This window comes from Vicugna pacos, chromosome 1, assembly GCF_048564905.1.
Source record: "Vicugna pacos chromosome 1, VicPac4, whole genome shotgun sequence".
In the NCBI taxonomy this organism is placed as follows: domain Eukaryota; kingdom Metazoa; phylum Chordata; class Mammalia; order Artiodactyla; family Camelidae; genus Vicugna; species Vicugna pacos.
This window is the reverse complement of record NC_132987.1, coordinates 86,049,393-86,072,302: the sequence shown is the minus strand read 5'-3', so window position 1 is coordinate 86,072,302 and position 22,910 is coordinate 86,049,393. Positions and strand designations below refer to the sequence as shown.

Below are 22,910 nucleotides of genomic sequence, written 5' to 3'. Positions count from 1 at the left end.
GTAAATAATGTGTGTTTTTTCCCCTGATTACATCTTTTCTTAAAGCAAAGGGCCTCAAATTAACTATGTATTTCACTTTGTGAATTTTTTTTCACTTTAGCTTTCTGCATGCTAAAATATACAATTAATATTTTATATTTATATTTATATTTTAAAGTTGATGAAATGACAACTCTGTTTGCAACATCTGTCTATATTTTATATTAACAAAAAGACTTAGATAATTGTACCTGTTCAAAGGACTACACTAATATTTTAAGACCTGATGTTTTGACATACTTGAAGATCAATATTCTTTTTATTTATGCCACTTTTACCTTAACCTTAGAGAACACAAATTACAGATATAAATGGATTAATTTACTCTTCTATCAAAATAAAATACTTTCTCACACCTTGAAACATGCTCAGTATACATTGAAACATAATTTTTTTTTCTTCAGGCATTAATTGCAGGTTAAGTCTCTCCTTTAATCATTTTATAAAGCAAATAATATTTGTGAACACCATCATTTCTATTATAAATGAAATCTTAGACTAGTTTTTAGTGTCATATATTCTTTATTTAATAAAAATGTAATCATTCTTACCTTAATCCAGACCACATACATCACGAAGAACAATGGTCTGAGAGAAAACAAAAGAATTTTGAACAATACAGTACTGAAAAATGAGACATGCATGCTTTTCTGAATACAGGTATGATTCAAACAGACAAGTGCAGATAAATCTACATGAATATTGCATCTGGTTCATTGAGTGGCTTATAATTTTGAAACTGTCACATGTCAGCAAATATATCAGCCCTGCTGGAAAATCAAAACGGAAGAACATTTCTGTTAAGTTCAATTGTTTCTATTTCACATAAGCTAACCATGACTATATTTTAAATAAAAAGTTACCTTCTAAAAACAAATTATTTTTATTCACACCAACATTAACTCTTCTCTGAGTGAAGAGAACTGAGCATATAACATGAGCTCAAAAATATTTTAGAATGAATATGCATATACGGATTTTGTATGAATATATGTGTATATATAAATATATTTTTATATATTTATTGGATAGCACAAATGGTCAAATGGTTATGTTAATTTTTTTTAAAACCGTATTTTGAAATTGATTATGTCATACCCTTGGAATATAAGTCTAGGCAAAGGTCATGATAATTACATTTCAATTCATCTTCTTCAAGATGAATTTTTACTTAAGAGGTCTTCTAGACATGCAATAAACAGTGCCTAACATATAAGCATGTTTTATTTTAATATTTGGAAAAATCTTGTAATTATTTGTTTTCTTAAAAACCAAAATCAGAATATGACTTTCAATTATTTGACCAGGTAATTAATATGTCTTGACTATGACTTATTTAAACAAACAAAATTTGTGACTTTGTAGGTGAATTTGTAGGTAGGGGTAAGGGTAGAAACCCAGTTTAATCAAGCTGTTATTGTTACTCTGAAGCAAATAACAGTGCATGCTTCAGATACTGTGCCACGATTTGGAGATAAGTGTGAATTGTTGAGAAGAATTTTAGCTTTTCTTTTTTACTCTTACTTTTTTCCCTCCTTCCTTCCTTCCTTTCTTCCTTCCTTCTATTAGAGCCATTCCCTTCTAGCCTAATTTTGGAAGAATCTTATTGCTGTTCTATTTACAATATAGTCTCTAAGATGTAATAGTGAAGCACAATATTAGAATTTAGGTTAAAACTTTGATACTAAAGTATTTTTATTCTACATTACTTTTTGGAAATAATTTCTTTTTAGTGGTGTTCCGTTAAAAAAATAAACAAAACTCCTTGCAAGTCTAGTTAATTTAAAAACTAGAAGTTTAGAAATAGATTAACATAGCTTAAATTTCTAAGTTAACAGATCGTATTATAGATTCCTTCGGTTTATCAGAATATAGTATATTTTAGGCATTTATAAGGAGTGTCGTCTTTGGACAGAAGTTTCCCCTTAGTGAGCTGTTAATGAAATCTATTAAACTATTCACTGTAAGTGAATTTAAACATTTAAACATAAGAAATTCAAATTTAATTATAAAAAGGTCATGAAAATATACTGTTTGACAGTAAATAAAAAGATTATCTTGAATCAAAACATAAGGATACTGAATCACCACTTTTAAGGACATTATTTCGAAATAATGATTTATATTATAATGTAGCTTTTTAATTTTACAGCTTGTAAATTGTAAACTGAGTTTGTTAAATCATATTACAAATGATATTGACTGTCAGTATCATGAAGAGTGATAAAATCAGCAGCAAAATCAGACTTTACTCCTTTAAGTACAAATATATAAAAATCTATATTTGGTTGTCTCTTCATAAGTGATTTATTTGCATACATTTAAATTGGCGTTGGACACCTTTAAAGAGAGGCAGAGTTTGAATTCATAATGTGAATGAAAGTATAGTCACCAATGGGAAACCTTCCTCACATTCTCAGAATCACTTGCAGTTCACATTTCTGTCCTTGCAGCGGAATTAGACGTGGCGCATCTTTTGCCCTCCTTCTCTTTGCCTCCAATTGACTGTACAACAATTAACTGAAACCACTTCAACTGTATGTGACACAAACACAGCCGCGCGGAAACGCGTCGAGTAGAAGGGTGCTTTCTCTTCCAGAATTCTGTAAGCGTCGACCGCTGACCCTTTGCTCCTTTATCTACTAACTCTCCCAAATTCTGCCACTGTGCCATTTCCCTCCCTCTGCCCTCTGAAAGGAAAATATCGTCCATCCTACGTAATTCCACAGCTTTCTCTTCTCAGCTCACTTTCCTCCATTGCCATAAATATTTCTTCAAAACATTCTGATGACTTGATTTGGGCTTTTGGAAATCACTCGACTGTGATACCCCAAGTCCCTTCAAGAAAGAAAATAATAATGATGATGATGGCGATGATTAACAGTGAATAAAGACTATTACAGAACCCCCACACCAGCGATTTGGGCTCCTCGGCGCGCCCTTCAGAAACGCATTAAGTTTGGCCTGAGAGCATTCCTCCTTCCTTGTAGTTCCTTGCATGATAAGCCGCTTCACTTGCAAGCAGTGGAGGCATTTTTGTTGTCGACTAACCCCCTCTAGCGCCGAACTGGTAGCATCCGAGCCGCGGCTGCCAGGCGGGCTGAGCGCCTGGCTGGCGGAGCTTAGCTGCCCTCCGGCTCCGTCCCTGCCCACAATGCCCTCCTCGACCGCGGGGCGAGAGCTTGAGGGCCACGGGCGCCGGGCCCCTCCTTGTTAGCCCCGCGTGTTGCTCCCCCCGCCCCGCTGCCGGGCGAGGGCAGCGTGATCCCACCAAGCAGCCGGCGCCGCGGCTTCCCAACCGACCCGAGCGCTGGGAGGGAGTGGGTGCCGCGAGGGGGCGGCTTGCGCGGAGAGAGCGGTCCGCTCGCAGGCATTCGGCGCCGCTGTGGATGTGGCCAAGCGCCGCTCAGCCCTTGGGCTGCTCTGAGCGCGCGGTCCGATGCCACCACACCGCGGGCGCTCCGGACCCCGGGAATCCCAGCGCCCACGTCTGCGACAATGCTTGTGACCTCCACTGCGAAGTCGCGGCCGCACGGCGACGAGAAGACCTCAGTGAGCCGTGGTGCCAGGCACCCGCCCTTGTCGGGCCTGATGTGACTCTCCTTTGCTGCTTGCTCCCTTCCTTCGCTTTCTTAGGACTCGAAGCAGCGGAGGCGGCCGCAAAGCTGAGGCTCTCGCCCTACTGGGCAAGTTTAGGCGACCCGCGCTGAGGAGCGGTCAGGCTGGTCCGCCACGGCCAAGCTCACCCCGGACCCGGAGCGCTTGCCCACAGCACTCGCCCCCTCCGGCGGCGGAAATGTGGAGAAGTCGGGATAGCCGTGTTGGGAGCTGACTAGCCCTGAAACGCAGGACGCTGCTGCCGCGAAATGGGGAGCAAAGTGCTTGGGGTACTCAGTGCGGCCTCAGAGATGCAGGGAAAGCGGCTGCCGAGGCGCAGCGCAGACGCGGCCGAGTTGGAGGTGTTCGCTCTGCGGGCCGCTGCCGTCGCCACCTAGGAGAGGGGCTGAAGGCGCAGCTCCGCATCTCTCCCGGGCCGCTCGCGGCTTCCCGTAGCCGCCTCAGTTGCTGGGCTTTCGCCGCACCGGCGGCAGGAAAGTTCCCGCGGCCCTCGCCCTTCGCCTCTCTTCATAGCTGCTGCGCCTCTCCTGCTCCTGGCTCTGCAAGTGCTCACTTCAGTCCAGAGAGGCGCTCGGGCCGCGGGAGCTGCCCGCCGCACCTGGTCGTCCCTCCCCCATACCCGCCGCGAGCGGCCGCCCCCGCCCCTCGCTCCCCTCCCCCAAACCACAGCCCGAGCTCGCTCCTGCGCGCGCGCTCTCCCGGGCCCAAGTGAATAGTCCTCGCGCGAGCGGGACGCGGTGGTGGATGCAATTCCGCTCGCCTACAGCCGTCAGGAGGTCCCTGGCGTCGCAGGCAGCGTCCTCTTCCGAAGCAGCTGCGCCTGCACCTGGGCAGCCTGGACCTTCGTGCCCTGCCCCCGGGGCCTCGCGCGGGGGGCGCCCCTGGTCACCCCCTGTGGGCCGGGTGGAGGAGGAAGAGGAGGAGGAAGAAGACGTGGACTGGGACCCCTACCCTACGCAGAACACCTGGCTGCGCTGCTGCCACTTCTCTTTAAGGGGGAGGAGAAGAGAGCCGAGGAGAGACATGGGGGGCTGCGAAGTCCGGGAATTTCTTTTGCAGTTTGGTTTCTTCTTGCCTCTGCTGACAGCTTGGCCGGGCGACTGCAGTCACGTCTCCAACAACCAAGGTAAGGGACGGGGCAGAGGAGCGGGGGAGGGCGGGAGGAGGCGGGTGCTCTGAGGACCGGTGCCTTGGTAGTCTCCTGAGGTAACTTCGTCCCGGAGTCGGCTTCTCCAGCCTCCCCACACGAGGGGGTCGAGAATGTTCCCTCACCAGAGCGCCGTGTCCCCCATCGCCCAGGACCCGCTGTCGCACGAGCTGTGGTCCCTTCTGCTAACAAATATCTTTAAATGGGTTGGTGAGCATCAGCAGCAGTTGGGTCCCACCACTGGTGGCGGTGGGACCGCTACCGGCTGCGCGGTCTCTACAGGAGGTCAGGCTCGGTGGCACAGGCTTAATGGAGACTTCTGGCTCTTTGCGGTCGCTCACAGAACGGTAACGTGTAGGTTCTCCCACATGCTTTCAGGAAAGCGGATCGTTCCCTTGTAGCCGTCAGTAAACTAAGCCGTCCTCTCCTAGCTGCAACCCCTTTACACCATTCGAACCGAGTGTATGTAGACTTGTTGGAAATTATCGTAGACCAGATGCCCGGAGAGGGTGCGGGGATAAGCATTAGGTGTGAATTTATAAGTTGTGAATATCCTATTCATAAAGTCGAGTCAGTGACAAATTTTTGGGGTGAAGACTTTGTTTCTGTGAAGTGGTAAAGTGAAGATGAATGGCGTGTGAACAGTGAAAGTCACGCTTAGCAAATGGAAAGCCCTGAGAATTTTTAAACATTTTCTTTCTTTCTAGTCAACAGTATTTATGAGACATATCTCATTGGATTTCTGCTATGAATATCTGAGAATCTATAAAAAAAACACCTGCATAATCTAAATCCTCTTAGACTAAGCAGTGAACGACCGTAAAAGTTTTCCAGCATGTACCTGGCTGGATGCACTCATTGGCACTGTGATGACCACCAGTATGTCACCTGTTTTGTCACATTTTTACAAACATTTCACATATAAAATTTCAATTATAGTTACCATTCAACATATAAGACCTCAGAATAGTTTATAAATATAAAAATGGAGGTTAAATGATGTGAAATTGTGCACATTCTTTGTGAGGGTGAGAAGGCAAGTAAAACAACACAGCTTTCTTTTTTATTATGAACATATATGACCACTTTATTTTATCTGGAAATAGAATTATTCAGAATCAATATTCAGTTGTTTTCATTTATACAACTGCTACTTTTGACATGTTTTCCTAATTTTTTTTGACTTGCTAGATTGCAATCACAAATGCATATGTAAATTTGGAAGTGATACAGAACCATCATGCCTTTGAAGATGTATTATAAGTGCCACCTATAGTGCCATGCTCCCCTATGGTGGTGTATACCTTCACACACTTACCTTATTTATTTTCAAGGACTATTGACATTAAGTATCAAAGGGATAGTTGTTTAATCTACTGCTGAAAATAGGATTGTTAAAAATAACATGTAATTATGTACTTGGCCTTTTTATTGTAAGGAGAAACAATTTTTAATAATTGTAAAGTCGGACATTAATATTGTACTATATGTTTGTATTTAGTGTTACTAAAGAGATGTGTGCTTTGAGAGTCAGGTTTACTAGAAACATCTTAACAGTCATTTCCGTGCAATCATTTCCCTAAGTCAATATTTATCTTTTCATTAAGTGCCTACCACCATACACCAGTAATCATCCTAGGCCCTGAGGATACTAACATGAGTAAAACTCAATTCAGAATCTTCACATGACTAAAGTGCCATTCTACCAAAATGTGTCAAGTGTTAAAATATGACCTTTCAGATACTCAGGTTAAATTTAAGGGCATAGAGGAGTTATTTGTTAACCTCTTGCAGTAATTTTTATTTGTCTATTTTAATGGCTTGCCCATACTTTTTAAAGACATTTTACCTAAAATATTTACCAATTATATGTAATTTATGTGTTTTTATAAATTAGCATAACTTACCATTAGTGAATGTGTATTACTCAGTTTACTTTATAGTTAAATAGGATCGTTAGAGTTAGTCTACTAAAACTCAAATTTGTATTAAAAACACAAGCTATCCTTTACACTTGGCTAATGTAGTACCTAAAGGCTAAGTTGGGTAAAATTTAAAGGAGTTCTTCAACGGAAGACTGTGGAGAAAATATGTTTATATTTTTTCATCAGACACAAATGATTACTTATAAAATGGTTTTTGTAGCCTAAAATCAGTGATTAGAAATTATGATTTATAATACCTTGGGATAATTTTTGACTACTGAAGTCATCCCGATAATAGTTAATAAAATGTGGAACTTCAAAATGTTATTCTTTTGAACATTCAGGGGATTTTTTTCTTATTTATAGTTTCATAAATAGGTGACATGCGTCAATATATCTTACCAATCTTTAAACATTGAAAACATAAAGCATTAGAGAATTATTGTGGTACATATACAATATAGAAATATAAACTATAAATCAGATTTCTTATACACATAATAAATATAAGTAATTAGATTAATATTAATTTTAAGGAGATAGTATTCATTTTCCTAGTAACTTCATCCTAAGAGCTAATGGAATTTGTATTTTATTTTAAAAATTTGTTACGGAAGGCAAAATTTCAGTTTTATGTAACTTCCCTTCTAATTAAGGATATTCACAATGTAAACTTTTTAATGTTATTTATTTTTACCAAATTATGTAAAATCTTTCATGGTTGAATGAAGGAATCACCCTTTTCCCACTTCCTAGTTTTCTATAGGTAGGCAGGGTAAAATGGTGATAATGATAGAAAAATGAACTACCTAAATTTTAACATGGTGCTTAACATGGTGCTAAGAGTAACATGAGTATAGGAAGCATCTCTTGTCTTGACGTTTATCTAGCTGTGAAGCTCTACACTATAAAGACAAAATAAATCAATGTGACTCTTCCTATTACCCAAACCTCCTTGAATCGATCAGAAAGTAGAGTTGCTTCCTAGATCATTTCATCTGATTAAGTAAGTGAAAGCATGATTTGTACTCAGATTTCTCTTATTCCATTAATTTTCCCTCTGTTTAAAACCACAGTATTTGGTGTTGGTAATTTTTATTAAAAAATAGCAGATTTTACCCTCTTAATATATGTAAAGTTTTATTTCTGTACTAGTAGGATACTTAGGTGAATATAAAATACAATCTTGTTTCATATTTAAGTAACCATGTGTAACCATGTGTATTGATTACAGTGGTTAGTAGCCCCCAAGAATCCATTAATTCAGATTACTCTGCTTTCTCCTAAAAAGAGTTGATGCATCTGTTAGGGTGTGACTCCAAAAATAATCAATCAGATACTCAAATAATTTATTAAATCAAAATATGGTTTGGATACAAGATTCTAGTGAGTTTGTTTTCTATGAAGATTGTGTGAATTGATTCCCCTCTCTCTCACCAGCCTAGGCAATTCAGTGACAGATGAAGTAAACAAGGGAAACAGTAGTCTGACTCGTTTTATTGAATTTATTAATTTGAATGAATTGAGTTTAAAATGCACTAAGTTGCATGTAAATACAGGTGAACATACCTGAGCAGAAAAATATCTGCTTATTTAAATTCATAGCCTAAAATTAGTTGAACTGCCATAAATATTGTTCACAAACTATAAAAGTGAATATTCTTATAGAAAGAGAGTAATTGAAATGTTTTTGAAAAGTTTGAGTGAACTTTACTGAAAATATTAACATTTTTGTTAAGTAAGGAAAACTGAATGATTCCCAAAGAATATTGCTAAAGGAACTTTCACTTAGGTAAAATTCATTTTCAGGGATAAACTGTAGTTGTAAAGGTGTAGGAGATTGTAATCACATGCCTTCTTGTTGACCATAAGTATAAAAACAAACTAGAATGTAATTTTATTATACATTTACAAATTGAAATGTCATTGTGCAATTAGTCATCATGATTAGTATTTAAAATAGAAATATAAAATGTCATTGATATGCATTGAACATCTAAATGTTTTTTGCTCTGGGTTTGGGTTAAGACTATATCTAAAAACTTTTTCTTACATAAAAATTATACACTCTTCTTTAAGGATCTCTTCTTCAAACCAGAAGTGACATGAATAAAACAGTTTTATTTGGATTTTCCTAAGGGGGAAAATATATATCTAATGGCATAAGACAGAATGGTTAAATTACATCTTCTATTATTTTTTATATTTTCAAATTTTCCTATAAGGAACTTATATTACTTTTATGTTACAAAATGAAATATTAAGAAAATATTAGAGTAGAAATTATTTCTTTTCTTCACCAATCATTGCTAGTAGAAATAAACGAAGTACAAAAGACATCATAGATTTCTTGTATTTCTTTCTACCAATTATCTTTCCCTATCACAGGCACCATATGTCAATCATCTCTTTCTTCTGTCTTCACACATACAAGTACTTCTGACTGCATACTCCGTTTGTCCCAAATGGTGAGAGAATAGATTTTATTTCACACTGTATATCAGTCAACCAAACCCCAAAAGTAATAGAAATTTCTTCATTGTGGTCTTGAGTCAACATTTCTTGGGAGTATAAATATGGTGGAAATCAATAGGTATAGTTAAATAATCAAAATGGGTTAACTCTGTCCACTGTACTTTGTTAGTCATCTAATCAAACTAAACTTGTATGGAAGGATTAAATTGTTTATACTGTACAGTGTTTTTTTAAAATAAAAATTATACTGTATATATCATATATATATAAATTGGACAACATAAATGTGAGTATCTTTAAGGTTTTGATCAACTTGAAATTTCATTAGACTAGCATCTTTAAAAAAAAGAAATTATATTACCTCTGCTTTTGCCTTATTTTATTGAGTAGTTTGTTTTAGATTTTAATATTTAGATGATGGAGGAAAAAGGATAAATAAGGCAAACTTTATGCCCTCTTGGAATGTATTTTCTAGTAAGGGAGAGTGGCAAAAAAAAAAAAGTAAGTAAGTAAAATGCTATGCTATACAGGAAACAGTAAAGGCACTGAGATAGAGAATAATAGGAAGGGCATGCTATTTTAAATGTGATGGTTGGAAGGGCCTATCGGGGAGGTTACATGTAAGCCACATTCTCAGGGAAGAGAAAGAGCTAATTGTACATAATGGGAAGAAGTTCAGTCTAGGTAGAGGGAACTGCCTGGTCACTGACCTTGAAGGGAAATAAACTTGCATATTTGAAGACCTAAGTCCAGTGTGACTGGAGCTTACTGTGCAAGGAAGAGGATAGCACAAAGTTAAGGTTTGAAAGACTCAGGAACCAGATTCCACAGAGAAGAAAAAGGCCATGGTAAGGAGTTGTGGTTTCATATTATCCTAGGGAAAATGGGAAGCAATTGAGATATTCTAACCCATTTTCATTTTAAGAGCACTATGGTTAGTGAGGGAAGTGATGATTGGAAGACGATGAGACTAGAATTAGGAGTCTGTTGCAGTTGTCCAGTGAAAGGGGTTATGGTGGCCTGGCCAGAGTGCTGGTAGTGAGGTGAAAGAAGATGGATTTGAGATATATTTTAGAGGTAGGATTACAGGACCATTTTATCCTTACAGAGAAATAAATGTAGATACTCAACATTTATATCATTTTTTCCCAGGGGGGCCCAAAAATATTTTCCATTACTCCCCATGAAAATTACCTTGATCACTGACAGAATATAGGAAGGAATGGGGTAAGAGGTCCATTTCCCACTTTACTCATCTCAAGCTCTGATTTAAAATATTTCTTAATAGTGCAGTTTTGCTATTTCAAACCATTGTGTATAACATAGTACACTCATTTTGGATCAACAAGTGAAATTTGTTAATGGATTTCTGACATGATAACTTTCCATATATAGTTACTTTTTTGTCAGAGTTGATAATGGCACAAGTGGTTGGGGACATTTTCACAAAGCAATATGGTAATCCAACAGTCTATTAAAATACAGAGCAATATTTGGAAGTTTGAGTTATGGCACCAATTTTATGATCAAATTAATGTTAGTAAAAACAAAAACGTAAATGTAGAAGTAAAATAGGTGTGTTTTCAGATATTTTCCATTATTCCCTCTGCATTTTGTTCAAATGGAGAGAAACAAATAAATTTTCAGAAAGCTTGTAAGAGACCCAGAAAATGAGATGTTAGGATATCTGATATTCTTGGGGATGAGGGAAGAAACTGTTAGTCTCCACTAAACAACAGTAAATTGCATGTAATTTGAAAAATTTCCCTGACTAGTTCATTATTCATTTTTTTGAGTTGCCTTTTAATAATAGTATAGAATATAATTATTAAATATATAAAAGCATAAATAGGCCTAACTTAAACAATAGTCCTATATACTTTATGTATATTTAGAAAATTCATACTCTGGAGATGCCTCATTGAAACATTTCCAAGTATTCCTAAATATATATTCAGACATAGTAAATCTTATATTTTACTTCAGTGCTTAGAATGTTCTGGAAAATACTATTTTATAGTTATTCCCTTTCATTAAACATTATGACTTCTTAGGAGATACACAATTTTAATTTTCAAAGATAAATATCCTAAAACTGAGCGAAAACAATCATTCTTTAAACAGATACTTGTCAGAGACCTGCTTCTTGATGGGAGTGTACTTACCATATATAAGGAATTCAAGTAGAACTTCCCCTCCAAGAATATATGGCCCAGTAAAAGAATTTTCAGTCTCTTTCTAGGTCTAGCAGGAAAATTTTGTTTTCTTAAAATTAGATCCAAAATTAATTTAAAAACTTAAAAAACCCACTTGTTATATGATAATATATAACAGTATTGATGATCAGCCCTCATAATATAAAATATTTATGTATCATTTGAAAGTAATATCTATTATTTCATTACAGTTGCTTTAAGAGATAAGAAAATAAGTCACTCAACAGTTGTTATCTTAAGCATCTCCCTTTGTTTGGCATCATGCTAGATTCTGAGGCTGGAACTGATTATCGTACAGTCTCTGATCTTTAGAAACTGAGTCTTCTCTGTTGATGTTATGTATCCTTCAGTAATTGATATTTACTCTTTGATCACTTAATGATTTTTATAAGATGAGGAATTTCACAGTAAATAAGATTATGAGGAGTGAAGGAAGAGAGTAAAATACTACTACTTAACATGTGTTTTACTTGTAAAATTGCTTCACAAGAATCTTCTAATGTTAGTTTTATGGATGGGCATATATTCTATTTAATTACATGAAAAATAATCATAAGCATTAAAAACACATTCATGTATAGAAAATCAAAATATTTCACATCTGTGATGATTTTTCATAGACTGACAGGTGGAAGGAGCTTTTGTTTAGAGGATATTAGACTGCCTTTTTCTGGTGTGTTTATTTAAAGTATGTTAATTATTAAAAACTGTGATTCATGGTAAAGAAACAAGTTTTCAGTTTCAAATTGCAGCAAGCATACCTTTAAATTGAACTTTGGATCAAGAATTGGGATGAAAGTGTGTATTTTCAGTCCATGTCCTGAAAAGTACTTTCAGCTACTTTCCTAGGACACCACTGTATCCTCTAGCCATCAACCTGTTTGAGGACCTGAACCTGGTGGATATAAATGAAAAATTATTGCTCTTCCTATTTCATTTCATAACTTAAAGTGTAAAAGCTGTACTTACTTTTTGATCAAGATAGTATCTCCTTAGAAATTGAATGTTCAGAAACAGTTAGAATTAGTTATGTATTATTTTACTGTTGTAATGTTAGGTGTGTGGCTATCTGAGTTGATAAAAATAAGCACTAATTGTAAATGTATACACAATTTAATTATTTTAACTTAATAGCATAGCGGTAGAATAAGTATGTATTCTTTCAGGTTGACTGCTGTATTATAATTCATTTGTGCTACATGAGCACTGCAAAGACAAACAGGTTCTTGGATAGTACATAGAGTGTAATGTCTAGAATTAGGAAAAGCACTTACCCATGAATTAAAAAAATTGATATATGAAAATTTGCCTACCTGTGATGATTATAAATTAGGTGTTTTTTAAGCAAGTTGATAAAGAGAAATATTTTGTATAATAGGAAATAAAAAAAATTACATTAGAATGTATTCCAAATAAGAATTATCTAAAACTAATTGAAATGATTGCCCTCAAATTTGAGTTGAATTTTCTTAGTATCACCTTAATTTTTACTTTTAAAGGCAAAATTGTGTTCCTTATGTTGCTATGATACTTTAATATTGCTAAAAATAATTAAAATTAAATGTGTAATTAGAGACTTAAACTATGTGGCAGTGAATAAATAAGTTACAAAAATTGATATCTCAGACAACTGATGGTCATTTTAAAATATAATGCAGTAGCTAAGTAGCTATAAACAGGCCAGAATGAAAGAAAAATAGGGGTAGAAAAACTAAGTTATGGTACTGTTTTAAAAAATGAACTTGTTCTATATATCTAACAATACCCTGGGTTAGATCCTTAATCTCTGCAAACAAAAATGTGTCCATTGAAGACAAATCCTGAAAATTTCCTTCCACTCTCCCTCTGGACTTAAAGTAGACTTGGATTATATTTAAATTATAAATACAAGTAAAAATAATTAGTGGTTGCCATTATGTATGACAGAAGAAAACTGAACAGACTAATAGGTAGCATTGCACAAAATCGTAAGACTTTTGTCCATTTCTAAAATTAAATGAAATCTATACATTGGTACCTTGTTAACAATTGTAATGCTTCAGCAAAAAAAAGGAATGAAATTTAGCCAGGAAAATTTTAGAACCCTTGAACATTTAATGAGGAAAGTCCACTGTTACCTTGGCTATTTTATATGCTCAGTTTAATGAGGAAGCAGTCAGAAAGTGATCCTAATTTTTATCTGAAGAAGAAACAAAAATTTCAGAAGTGTATATTGTTCATATAGCATATTTGCTTAGCCTGGTTTAAAATATGTAAAAAATTAACATGCTCCAGTTTTATTGTTATTTTTATGACACATCATTAGACCAAAAAAGGTACTTATAGTAACTTACTGTCTTAAACTGTTATAGTATAATAACTTTATTTTATAGATTAGACAACTGTAGTTCACCCAGGTTATTAAAATAACACTTAGGTAGTTTGTTTAGTAAAAATTACATGTGTAAGAACCTTTATGATATTCACTAGTTTATGATCAAATATCTGTACGTGTGCGCGCGCTTTCTTTTATATTTTTCAAGAGCTCTTATTACCTAGCAAAGCAGAATTAAAATTTAAGAATTTGTGTTAAAGGTTAGCATCCTAGAGTTTTAATATGCTTGTTAAAGCTAACTGAAATTTTTCCCCTAAAATTATCAAGCCTTAAAATCAGATAAAATTATTAACCTCTTTCTATTATAAAGTTCTCAAATATTTTTATTGTAATATAGCTATAGTTACCTTGCAGTTTTTGTTTGTTCATTTTTATTTTTGTTACTTAGGTATCAACTCAGTTCCTAACCTATATGGTTTATTCATATATATTTTCCTAAAATTCTTAAATTAGTTCAAAATTAAATATATATTCATCCAATATTAAACGAAATGTTGATATTTAACTATGTTTTTTCACTATGCTGGGAACAAGAAATACAAAGGTGGGTCACTTTGCCCTGGGCTTCTTAGAGTTTAAGATTTAACTAATGAGACTATTTATATGTCACTGAATAATTAAAACATTCATTTAGGTAGCAAAATAATGTGGGTTTAGCTGTCCCACAGATACGTTCACATTTATGTATTATTGTTTACAGAGATGAAAAGATAAAAGTACTGTTCTCAAGGATCTATGAATTATTATGTGGAATCACTGTGGAATCAATATATTTATTCAGTATATTGATCATGAACATATATTGGCCCTAACTTGGTGTGAGTACTATAAATGAAATAAGATCTGCCCCCTGGCCTGAAGGACAGTGTTGTAAAATTGAAGAGATATACTTGACAGTTAAATACTAGCAATATAGCAAAGATGAAATGAAAGTAAATAATTTAAAAATGTACAAACAAATAAGAATCTTGAGTTACACAAGGGAAATGAAAATGAGTCTCACATTTATAAGGATTCATCATCATGAATATATGTAAATAATAAGAATTAAAATGAATGACTCCTCCAGAAACCTGTTTTTAAGTTACTTAGAATTGGTTATTCTGCACTTAAAAATTAAAACTTACTCTGCATATAAATAAAAAAAAATCCAGTGAACAATGGTTTAGATTAACATAGAGCTTTTAGATGGTATGACTTGGCTTTTTCATTAAAAGTTTTATTGTATTCTTTAAGAAGTAGTTTATTTAATGATGTTGGCCACTTTAAAAAATATAACACAAAAACTATAACAACAGAAAAATCTCAATTTTAATGGATTATATGTGGTTTTATCTACTGATTATTTTACCTTTAGATGACGGTAAAATTGTAAAACCTGTATAGGTTACATTATATGCAATTTAAGGATTAAAAATGTTTCTGTAGTTTCTTGCCATGTCCTGCTATTCTTGTTTTATTATAATTCTTTCTTCCCCAACTCTATTAAATATTTATTTTTAGCAATGTTTCATAACTTTGAAATTGCTGGTATTCTTTAACATTTATCTTGAGAAATTGGTAAATTACTGTTTGATAGATCCTGTATTTTATATTTGAGAAATGTGCCTGTACAAGAACATACATATAAAAATTGCTGCCAGAATTTGCTATTTTTAAACAGAAAAATCAATAGCAGATTATCCATGATTAGCTGTTGACATTTAGATTTGTACACTTAGAATGTTAAAAAGCACTGAAAACCATCAATTTAGTTTTAAATTACAATACTATTCTTATTTTCAAATCCAGCACTTTATAATTCTCATCCTCCCTCCAATATAGTGTATTTTAAAAATAATTGAAATAATTATTTTTATTGCTGTTTGGATATCAAGATTGGCTTCAACCTCCAAATTTTCCCACTTATTATTTTTTCCCCTCTAATATTTGCTTCTGAAGACATGCACACATTGAACAATAGTCAGTTGGGGAATAAAATACTGATTTACCAATGACTTTAATAGTAATTTATATATCAATGATAAGTTCCCTGTCAAAATGTCAGCCATCAAATTACAACCAATGGAACTTTATTCTTAAGTGGGGTTTCTTACCTTCCAGTTTAAATAAAAATCGTCCCAAATTTATGTAATATCCATATACATCTACAATCTTCCAATACTGTCCAGCTTTGAAAAACTCCTCAGGTAGAACAACCTAGGAAAACAGTTGAAAGAGGATTGAGAATTTGAATAAGAACTTAGGCTAAGTATCTAGCTAAAAGCAAGGAAATTTCCTTCCCCAGTTCTCATTTCTTAGTATTTTAATTAATATTTTTGGAGGAGTTTATAATTTTATGGAATGATGTCTATTAATCTTTTTCTCTGTTAATTTTTTAGTTTTTTAATGTGTAGAGAATCTTTGCACATCCTGTTTAACTGTGCTTTCTAGATATGTTATGGTTTCAGGTTAATATATCATGCCTCAGAGAATGCTATGAAAACACACATTTCTTTTGAAGATGTAAAGTGTTCTGGAAAGCAATTAAGCAGAATGTTGAAAAATATTCATCGACTTGGATACATTAATTCCACTTTTATGAATTTAAATTCTAGGGGAATGCACAGATAAAGACAGGTTAAGATTTTTACACAAGGATTTTCATCTCAGCCTTATTTATAATACTGAAGAATTGCATTTAAAGTAAATGCCCCCAAATAAGAACATCCTCATAGAGATTTAACTTCCTTTATTTGGAAATTTTTCTTCAATGAGGTCTTGTGTATCAAGAGGTATCCCAAATTCCTCTGTGTGAGACAGTAGAAAAACTTGTTCTGCTACTGAGAGAGAACATAAGAGAGATGATGTAGAACAAGGAGAGAAGGCCTTGCAATAGGAGCAGTCTGATGGAAATTCTGGGATTAGTTTAGAGTAGTCAGGAAGACAGTTTAAAAATGATGGTGACTGTTGTTCTGTGAGGTTATTTGCATGACTGAGATGTTAATCATTTCTTCCATCTTCACCTTTAAAATTTTATCAGCCTGTTATACTCCAGAAAAATAAAGAATAGAAAATAGGTTTAAAAATTCTCTGAGGAAAGAAGGCTAGCTACACCATCACCATCCAACAAAAAAAAAAAAAAAAAAAAAGAAAAAAGAAAAAAGAAAGGAAAAGAAAAAGAAAAAAAATCTGAAGGTATCAGAGTTCAGTTACTCAGCTAAATAGAGTTCTACCAAAACTTTGCCCATTCAATACAGCAGCTGGATAACCGTTTCCCTTCTCATCTGCTCCTAAAATGAATTCCTGATCCCTTCAGAGGAGGTAACATCATCCATCTATCTAACATGACAGCATTCCCATACGAAATTTACAGAGGGCAAAGATTTAAAAAAGAAAAAGAAAAGGAAAGAAAGCCACCTCTGTGTCCGCTATGTGTACTGTTTCTCTTATCAGGAAACACATGTCAAATATGTGAGAGAAGCATTTTAGAGATATAAAGGGGAAAGTGGTACCTTTAACAATATGGTGTCTTGATCATACGCTCTAAACACACTAACTTCATTTTCATTCTTGTGAATACATAGAATAGCTTGGTCACCTGTGCTTTTGCTCATGGCAGTAAACTCTGAAGTCAGGGATTTGGCCATAATTTCCCCCAAAGTGAAAATGAGAGAATGTCTTAGCAAAAGTGAAGAAGCAGGGCTCTGTGTGCCTCCTTTTCTTTTTTCCTGATGATAAACACTGTCTCATTCCCCATCACCTCCATAGCTCCGTTTGCTGAACCTTCCAATACATTTTAGAGTGACAGCCACCAATCTTAGACTCTCCTTGCTGCTTCATTCCTAGGCAAAAGCCTAATTTACATCATCCCTGATTTAGAGCAACTAGAGGATTAATTTTGATTATATGCTGTCACTGGCAAATGAATCTCTAGCGAGGATATATTTTGAATGGCAGCATTTTCAGATTTGGAGAAATTATTTTAAAAAATAGTCACTCATCCAAACTGGTTGGGGTCACTAGAGTCAGGAAGTAGATCCCTACATTTTCTTATAAGGAAAACTTCAGGCTCAGATAATATTTATTGGCTCTGTTTTGGAGATTGAAAAGTATCCCAGCTCAGTTATAATGGTTATAAAAGAGGGCATACCATGGCACGCAGACCACTTTATCTTCAGCTAATGAGTGTCATCCATTAATCAAGAATACTTTTGCTTAAGTTATAAAAGTTACTTTTTAAAGAAAATGATAGAAGAGGTGAGATCATTGCTTTCACTTGTGACAAATATATAAAGGGGGGAAATTAAGCCCACATAGCACAAAGAGGAAGGAATACAATTAAATGCAGTCATCTTTCACTTCAGGAAGTTTAGTTACTATCATAATGTGTACTTTCAAGCACTATATGATGCTCCCTTTCCAATAAAATCATACTACAAATACCTAGATTAGACATCTGTGATTTTTGGAAGTCCTCAAAGGAAAAGAGATGTGTTCATTTGCTTGCTCTCCTGTCCTTGAGAACTACTGATAAGTTTTAAACATTATGAAAACATAAGTTTTCAACAATTAATGTGTATTTCTTCTTAAAACTAAGTATGTGGTAACCATGGCAGTGTAAGAGCTATCTTCCAATCTCATGGGGAAATAGAGGTAGTATGTGCTTCCTGTCATCTTGAGCTTTTCACCATTCTGATTTGATGAGTGAAATTCTGTATTAAATGTTTATTATATGACGATCATACATAGGAAATGGAAAATACTTCACATAAATATTGTATGGTGAGCTTGAGTTGTATTTTGTTCAAAAGTTTAAAATAGCTTACTTAATTGTTACTGTAGCTCTTATAATCTTTAGCAGTTATTTGGACTCTGACCTAATACTGTCTATTACACACGCACACACACACACATACACAGCCTGAAACACTATGATATTTGCTCTATAAACAAGTTATTTTTTGCTACTGTGTAGTGGTTCACATAATTTCAAGTATTTCATTTTAGTGCTTTAGTGAAAAGAACTATAAATTTAAAGTGTGTGTACATTTTAATTTTTTCTACTATATTTCAGGCCATATCACATTAAGTATTCTAGATATAACTTGCTTGAGGCTGTGCTTTATAGGAAAATCAGTTCTAATTTAAGTTCAAAATAATGGATAGCATCTTTGTGCTTAAGGAGGATATTTCTCTGAAAAACTCAAGCATGTTTTGCACTCAGCAGTCTCTCCCATTAACACACATAGAAAAATTGATTGTATCTCCAGTTGATGGAGTATTTGACATAGTAGAAAAAATGAAGAAATAGACCAAATGCTTTTCACCTGTGTGTATTAATTTATTTCTACCACTTTATCTTTTTTATTCCACATATCCAAAGTAAGTAAGCGACATAATTTACTGCACTTATTTTACTAATGGAATTTATATGGGCGATAAGTTACTTGGCAAAGCTGATAAAACAAATAGTAACCACAGAGGAAAAAGAAATCAGGTCATAAGCCTGTTAGATCAGTGTACTTTCTAAATGGAAAGGAGAATTTCAGGCAACTCTTAGAATACTAAAAATGCAAAGATACTGAATTTAAATATTGTTCCTCTACATTAATGTTTTGAAAACTTTTTGAAGCACTGAAACTTTATCACTTATAAATATTGGTAATCTCATTTAAAAGAATAGTGCCTCCTTTTTGCTCCCTCCTCTTCCGAGACAGCCTACACTCTGTCTATGGGGTGTGTACCTTTTACTCTAATCTGAGCACCCAGCCCCCACACCTCGTGACCTTTCTCTTGCCTTCTGAAACAGCCTGCACTCTATGCAGTATGTATGTCTCTAAATAAATCTACTTATACTCAGCTGTGGCTTGCTCTTTCCTATGGAAAGCCAAGGACCCACACGTGATGGGACATGTCCCAGTGATTCAAAGGAGACCTGGGACACAGCCCTCCTCACGCCCCACACACGTTTTTCCTTCATCATCTCTCTGGTGCTCAACATAGGGTATATACATAAAGAAATGGAGCTCAAAGGGCATAACCTCGATCAGCCTATTGGGCTTCGGCTCCCCTCTCTTCAGAGGGTGGCAGGGGGTTTCTCCCACACCATGGAATTCAAGTAGCCCTTAGGTGGTGGCTGAAGCTGTCTGCAGGATCTGGCAGAGACCAGCTCTCTATCCATGAAGGAGCCCACCAAGCCCAAGGCTTTTCTCTCCTTGATCTTTTCTCATTCTTTCCTCTATTGCTCTGTCTCTTCGGACTCGAGAAGATCCACCAAGGCAACCACTCTGACATCCAAACTAAGACCATGTGGCAAGTAATTAACAGCCTGACTGGATGTTTAACCATGACTTTTAAGTCTTTTTGTCATTATAGACTGTTAAACTGCTGTTACAAAGGTGCTTCATCTTTAATAAGATTCATCAGAAGTCAGTGGAAACAGTGGGTTACAAACAGTCCCCTATCAGATGATGACTATGCAAGGATTCCAGCCCATACCACCCTTGGACTCAAGAACAAAAGGCTATCCTGCCCCTGGGGCCCCTAGATAGGTATTCTGAGATTTTTACTCCCTAATAGGCAGGGTCAACGCCCCTACTCAGCCTGGAAGTAGTTTCAGAAGACTGACCTTTGCACCTCTGCAACCCCATAAGATTATGGGAATAAAATCTCTGAGGGGAAAGGAGACAGGAAGGAAGGAGACAGGGCATAGCCATTCGAGGAATAACACAATAATTAACACCAGGATGGCAAAAGATTTAAGCCCCAGGAGGAGTTGAGACTCAAGATGGTGGGAGATTTGACTTATAGCAGACCTTGAGCTTCATTAGACGCTCATTGTAATATATTAGGATGGTAAATAACATGCCCAAAGATGCCATGACAGTCCCAAGGCTAGCCACGGAAGGTCAAAGGGTGGGAAATGGCAGACTTCCTGGTAATCCCAGCCCCTTCCTCAGGGTAGTTAGACTGGTCTTTTCACTTATTAGCATATGTAGCTACCAAGCCCATAAAAACTGGCAACATGGCGCCTCGTGTCCACCTTTTTGCTCCCTCCTCTTTGGAGATGGCCCTTTTGCTCCCTCCTCTTTGGAGATGGCCTACACTCTGTCGAGTGTGTACCTACTTTTACGCTAATCTGAGCACCAAACCCCGACACCTCGTGGCCTTCTGAAACAGACTACACTCTATGCAGTATGTCTCTCTCTAAATAAATCTACCTTTACTCAAAAAATAAAATAAATAAAAGAATAGGGAATTATTTGGCAAACATAAGGAAGAATTCCTTTCCCTGTATCATACAGCTTTTTAAATTAGCATTTAATAGTTATGATCTTGAGTAATATTGTCATTTTTACTCTTTATTTTGTTTACATGTATTATTTTTAAATTTGTAATGCCCATTTCAGTGTGCTTTTGCCTGTTTATTTTACTAGTTTGTCCATATATAGTTAAACTCTTCATTAGGCACTGTATAAGCAGTCTTGATTAATAAGTAATAATGACAACTTCAGTATCTAATGAGAGGCCATACAGTTTGAGTCTTCAGCCCCTGCTTTTCCTCCATGTGGGCTACTTTTTATTTTCCTGCAGTTTGGATCTAGCAGCTATCGAGTCTTAGTGTCTATAAGAATTGCTGCAGAACTTGTTCAAATGACACATCACTGAGCACCACTTCTGAAGAGCTGGATTTAGTGTGTTCAAGATAGTGTTTAGGAGTGTTCATTTTTAACAAGCATTCTACTAAATGTGGATGCAGATGGTTTGAGAAACCCTGATTTAGGGATTCATTCCAGTTCTTTGTTTGCAGCAAATAGGAATTAAAGCTAGTTAAATAAGCAGAAAAGAAATTTTTAAGAAGTAGATGGCTTATAAATAAATACTGAATTTATAATATAACTTTTGGATTTGTAAGACTTTGGATATGTTGATTCCACAGAAGCAAAGAGACTCCTAGAGAACAAACTTTAGAAAAGGATAGGAGTCAGGGCAGCATGTGAGATCTAGACACCAGGAATTAATCATCAGTCTCATTGAACTGAATTGATTTCAACCCTTTTCTTCCTATAATTGTATTACTGAGCTAAAAATATCAATCCTGTAAAAGTGTGTCTAGTTAGCCTGGATTGGGTCATGAGCCTCTGTATCATAGAAAGAGTAGGGCCCCTTGATTGACAAACTTATCATGAATGGACACTATAGGAGAAAAGTTAATTCCATAAAAATGTCACTAAAACAAGTGGAATGGATAATGAGTGGCCAAAACCTAGCACATGTCTAATCACTGGTAATATAATCATCCAAATAACTTCCTTTAGAATTTCAGCCCTTCCACTAAAAACTCAATTATGAAGTGAATATGACTTTGTATAATTAGAGTCTACAGAGTCTTCCAGTTCAGCCTAGGGGAGTTAGTCGTCATTTTGCTACTACCCTCAATAGAGTATTAGCAATTTAGGAGGCATATTATAATAGAATCATGAAGCCAATTTCCCAAAAGGATAGTGTATATTTGCTTTTACCCAAGTACAATTTGAAACACCCCTTGTTATGATAAAATGCTTATCAACTGCAGTATAGAAGATAAAGAAACATATACGTGGCTTGAACTAACCTTTTCTTTACAAGAAATTTGACTTTTAGCAAGTGGCTTATGCTTATGTGTATGTCCAAAATTTCAGTGCATTCAAAATTAAAATATTATACAGTATTCTTGTCATTAACCATGTGCCTGGTTAATATGAGAAAATTTGTGACAAAAAAATATTGTGCCCACTGTTGATCCAATTTCCATACACAATTCTTATGCATTTAAAAATAAACTATAGAATGAATGTGCAATTCCTAAACTATAGAAAGAAAATTGATACGCCTCTAAACCTTATGTTTTTGTCTAGTAAATGACATTTTAAGGGGCTTGGATTTTAAGATTGCCAGTGTTTCCTTTTAAGAGAATTACTTTTCTATGGGCCATTTTCCCAGAAATAGCTGCCCAAATGCAGTATAAACTCTGAGTTTTTGAGTGCTTACTCCTTTCTGGGCCCCATTCTGAGTACTTCAGTGTATTCAATTGTATACTCTTCACAACAACCTATAAAGTTAATATTACTATTTTCATAGGTGAGGAAATCAGG

The 22,910-nt window shown here is 35.7% G+C and overlaps 1 protein-coding gene across 1 annotated transcript in view; it reads left to right on the top strand.

Annotated features, from left to right (window-relative positions):
• The first annotated feature begins 4,401 nt into the window (after nucleotides 1-4,401).
• The window catches only part of EPHA6 (EPH receptor A6), a 724,129-nt gene continuing 705,620 nt past the window's right edge, over nucleotides 4,402-22,910 (top strand). The window contains exon 1 of the mRNA XM_072966895.1: nucleotides 4,402-4,783. Coding sequence (XP_072822996.1) covers nucleotides 4,402-4,783 — 382 coding nt within the window. The remainder of the gene's footprint in view (nucleotides 4,784-22,910) is intronic.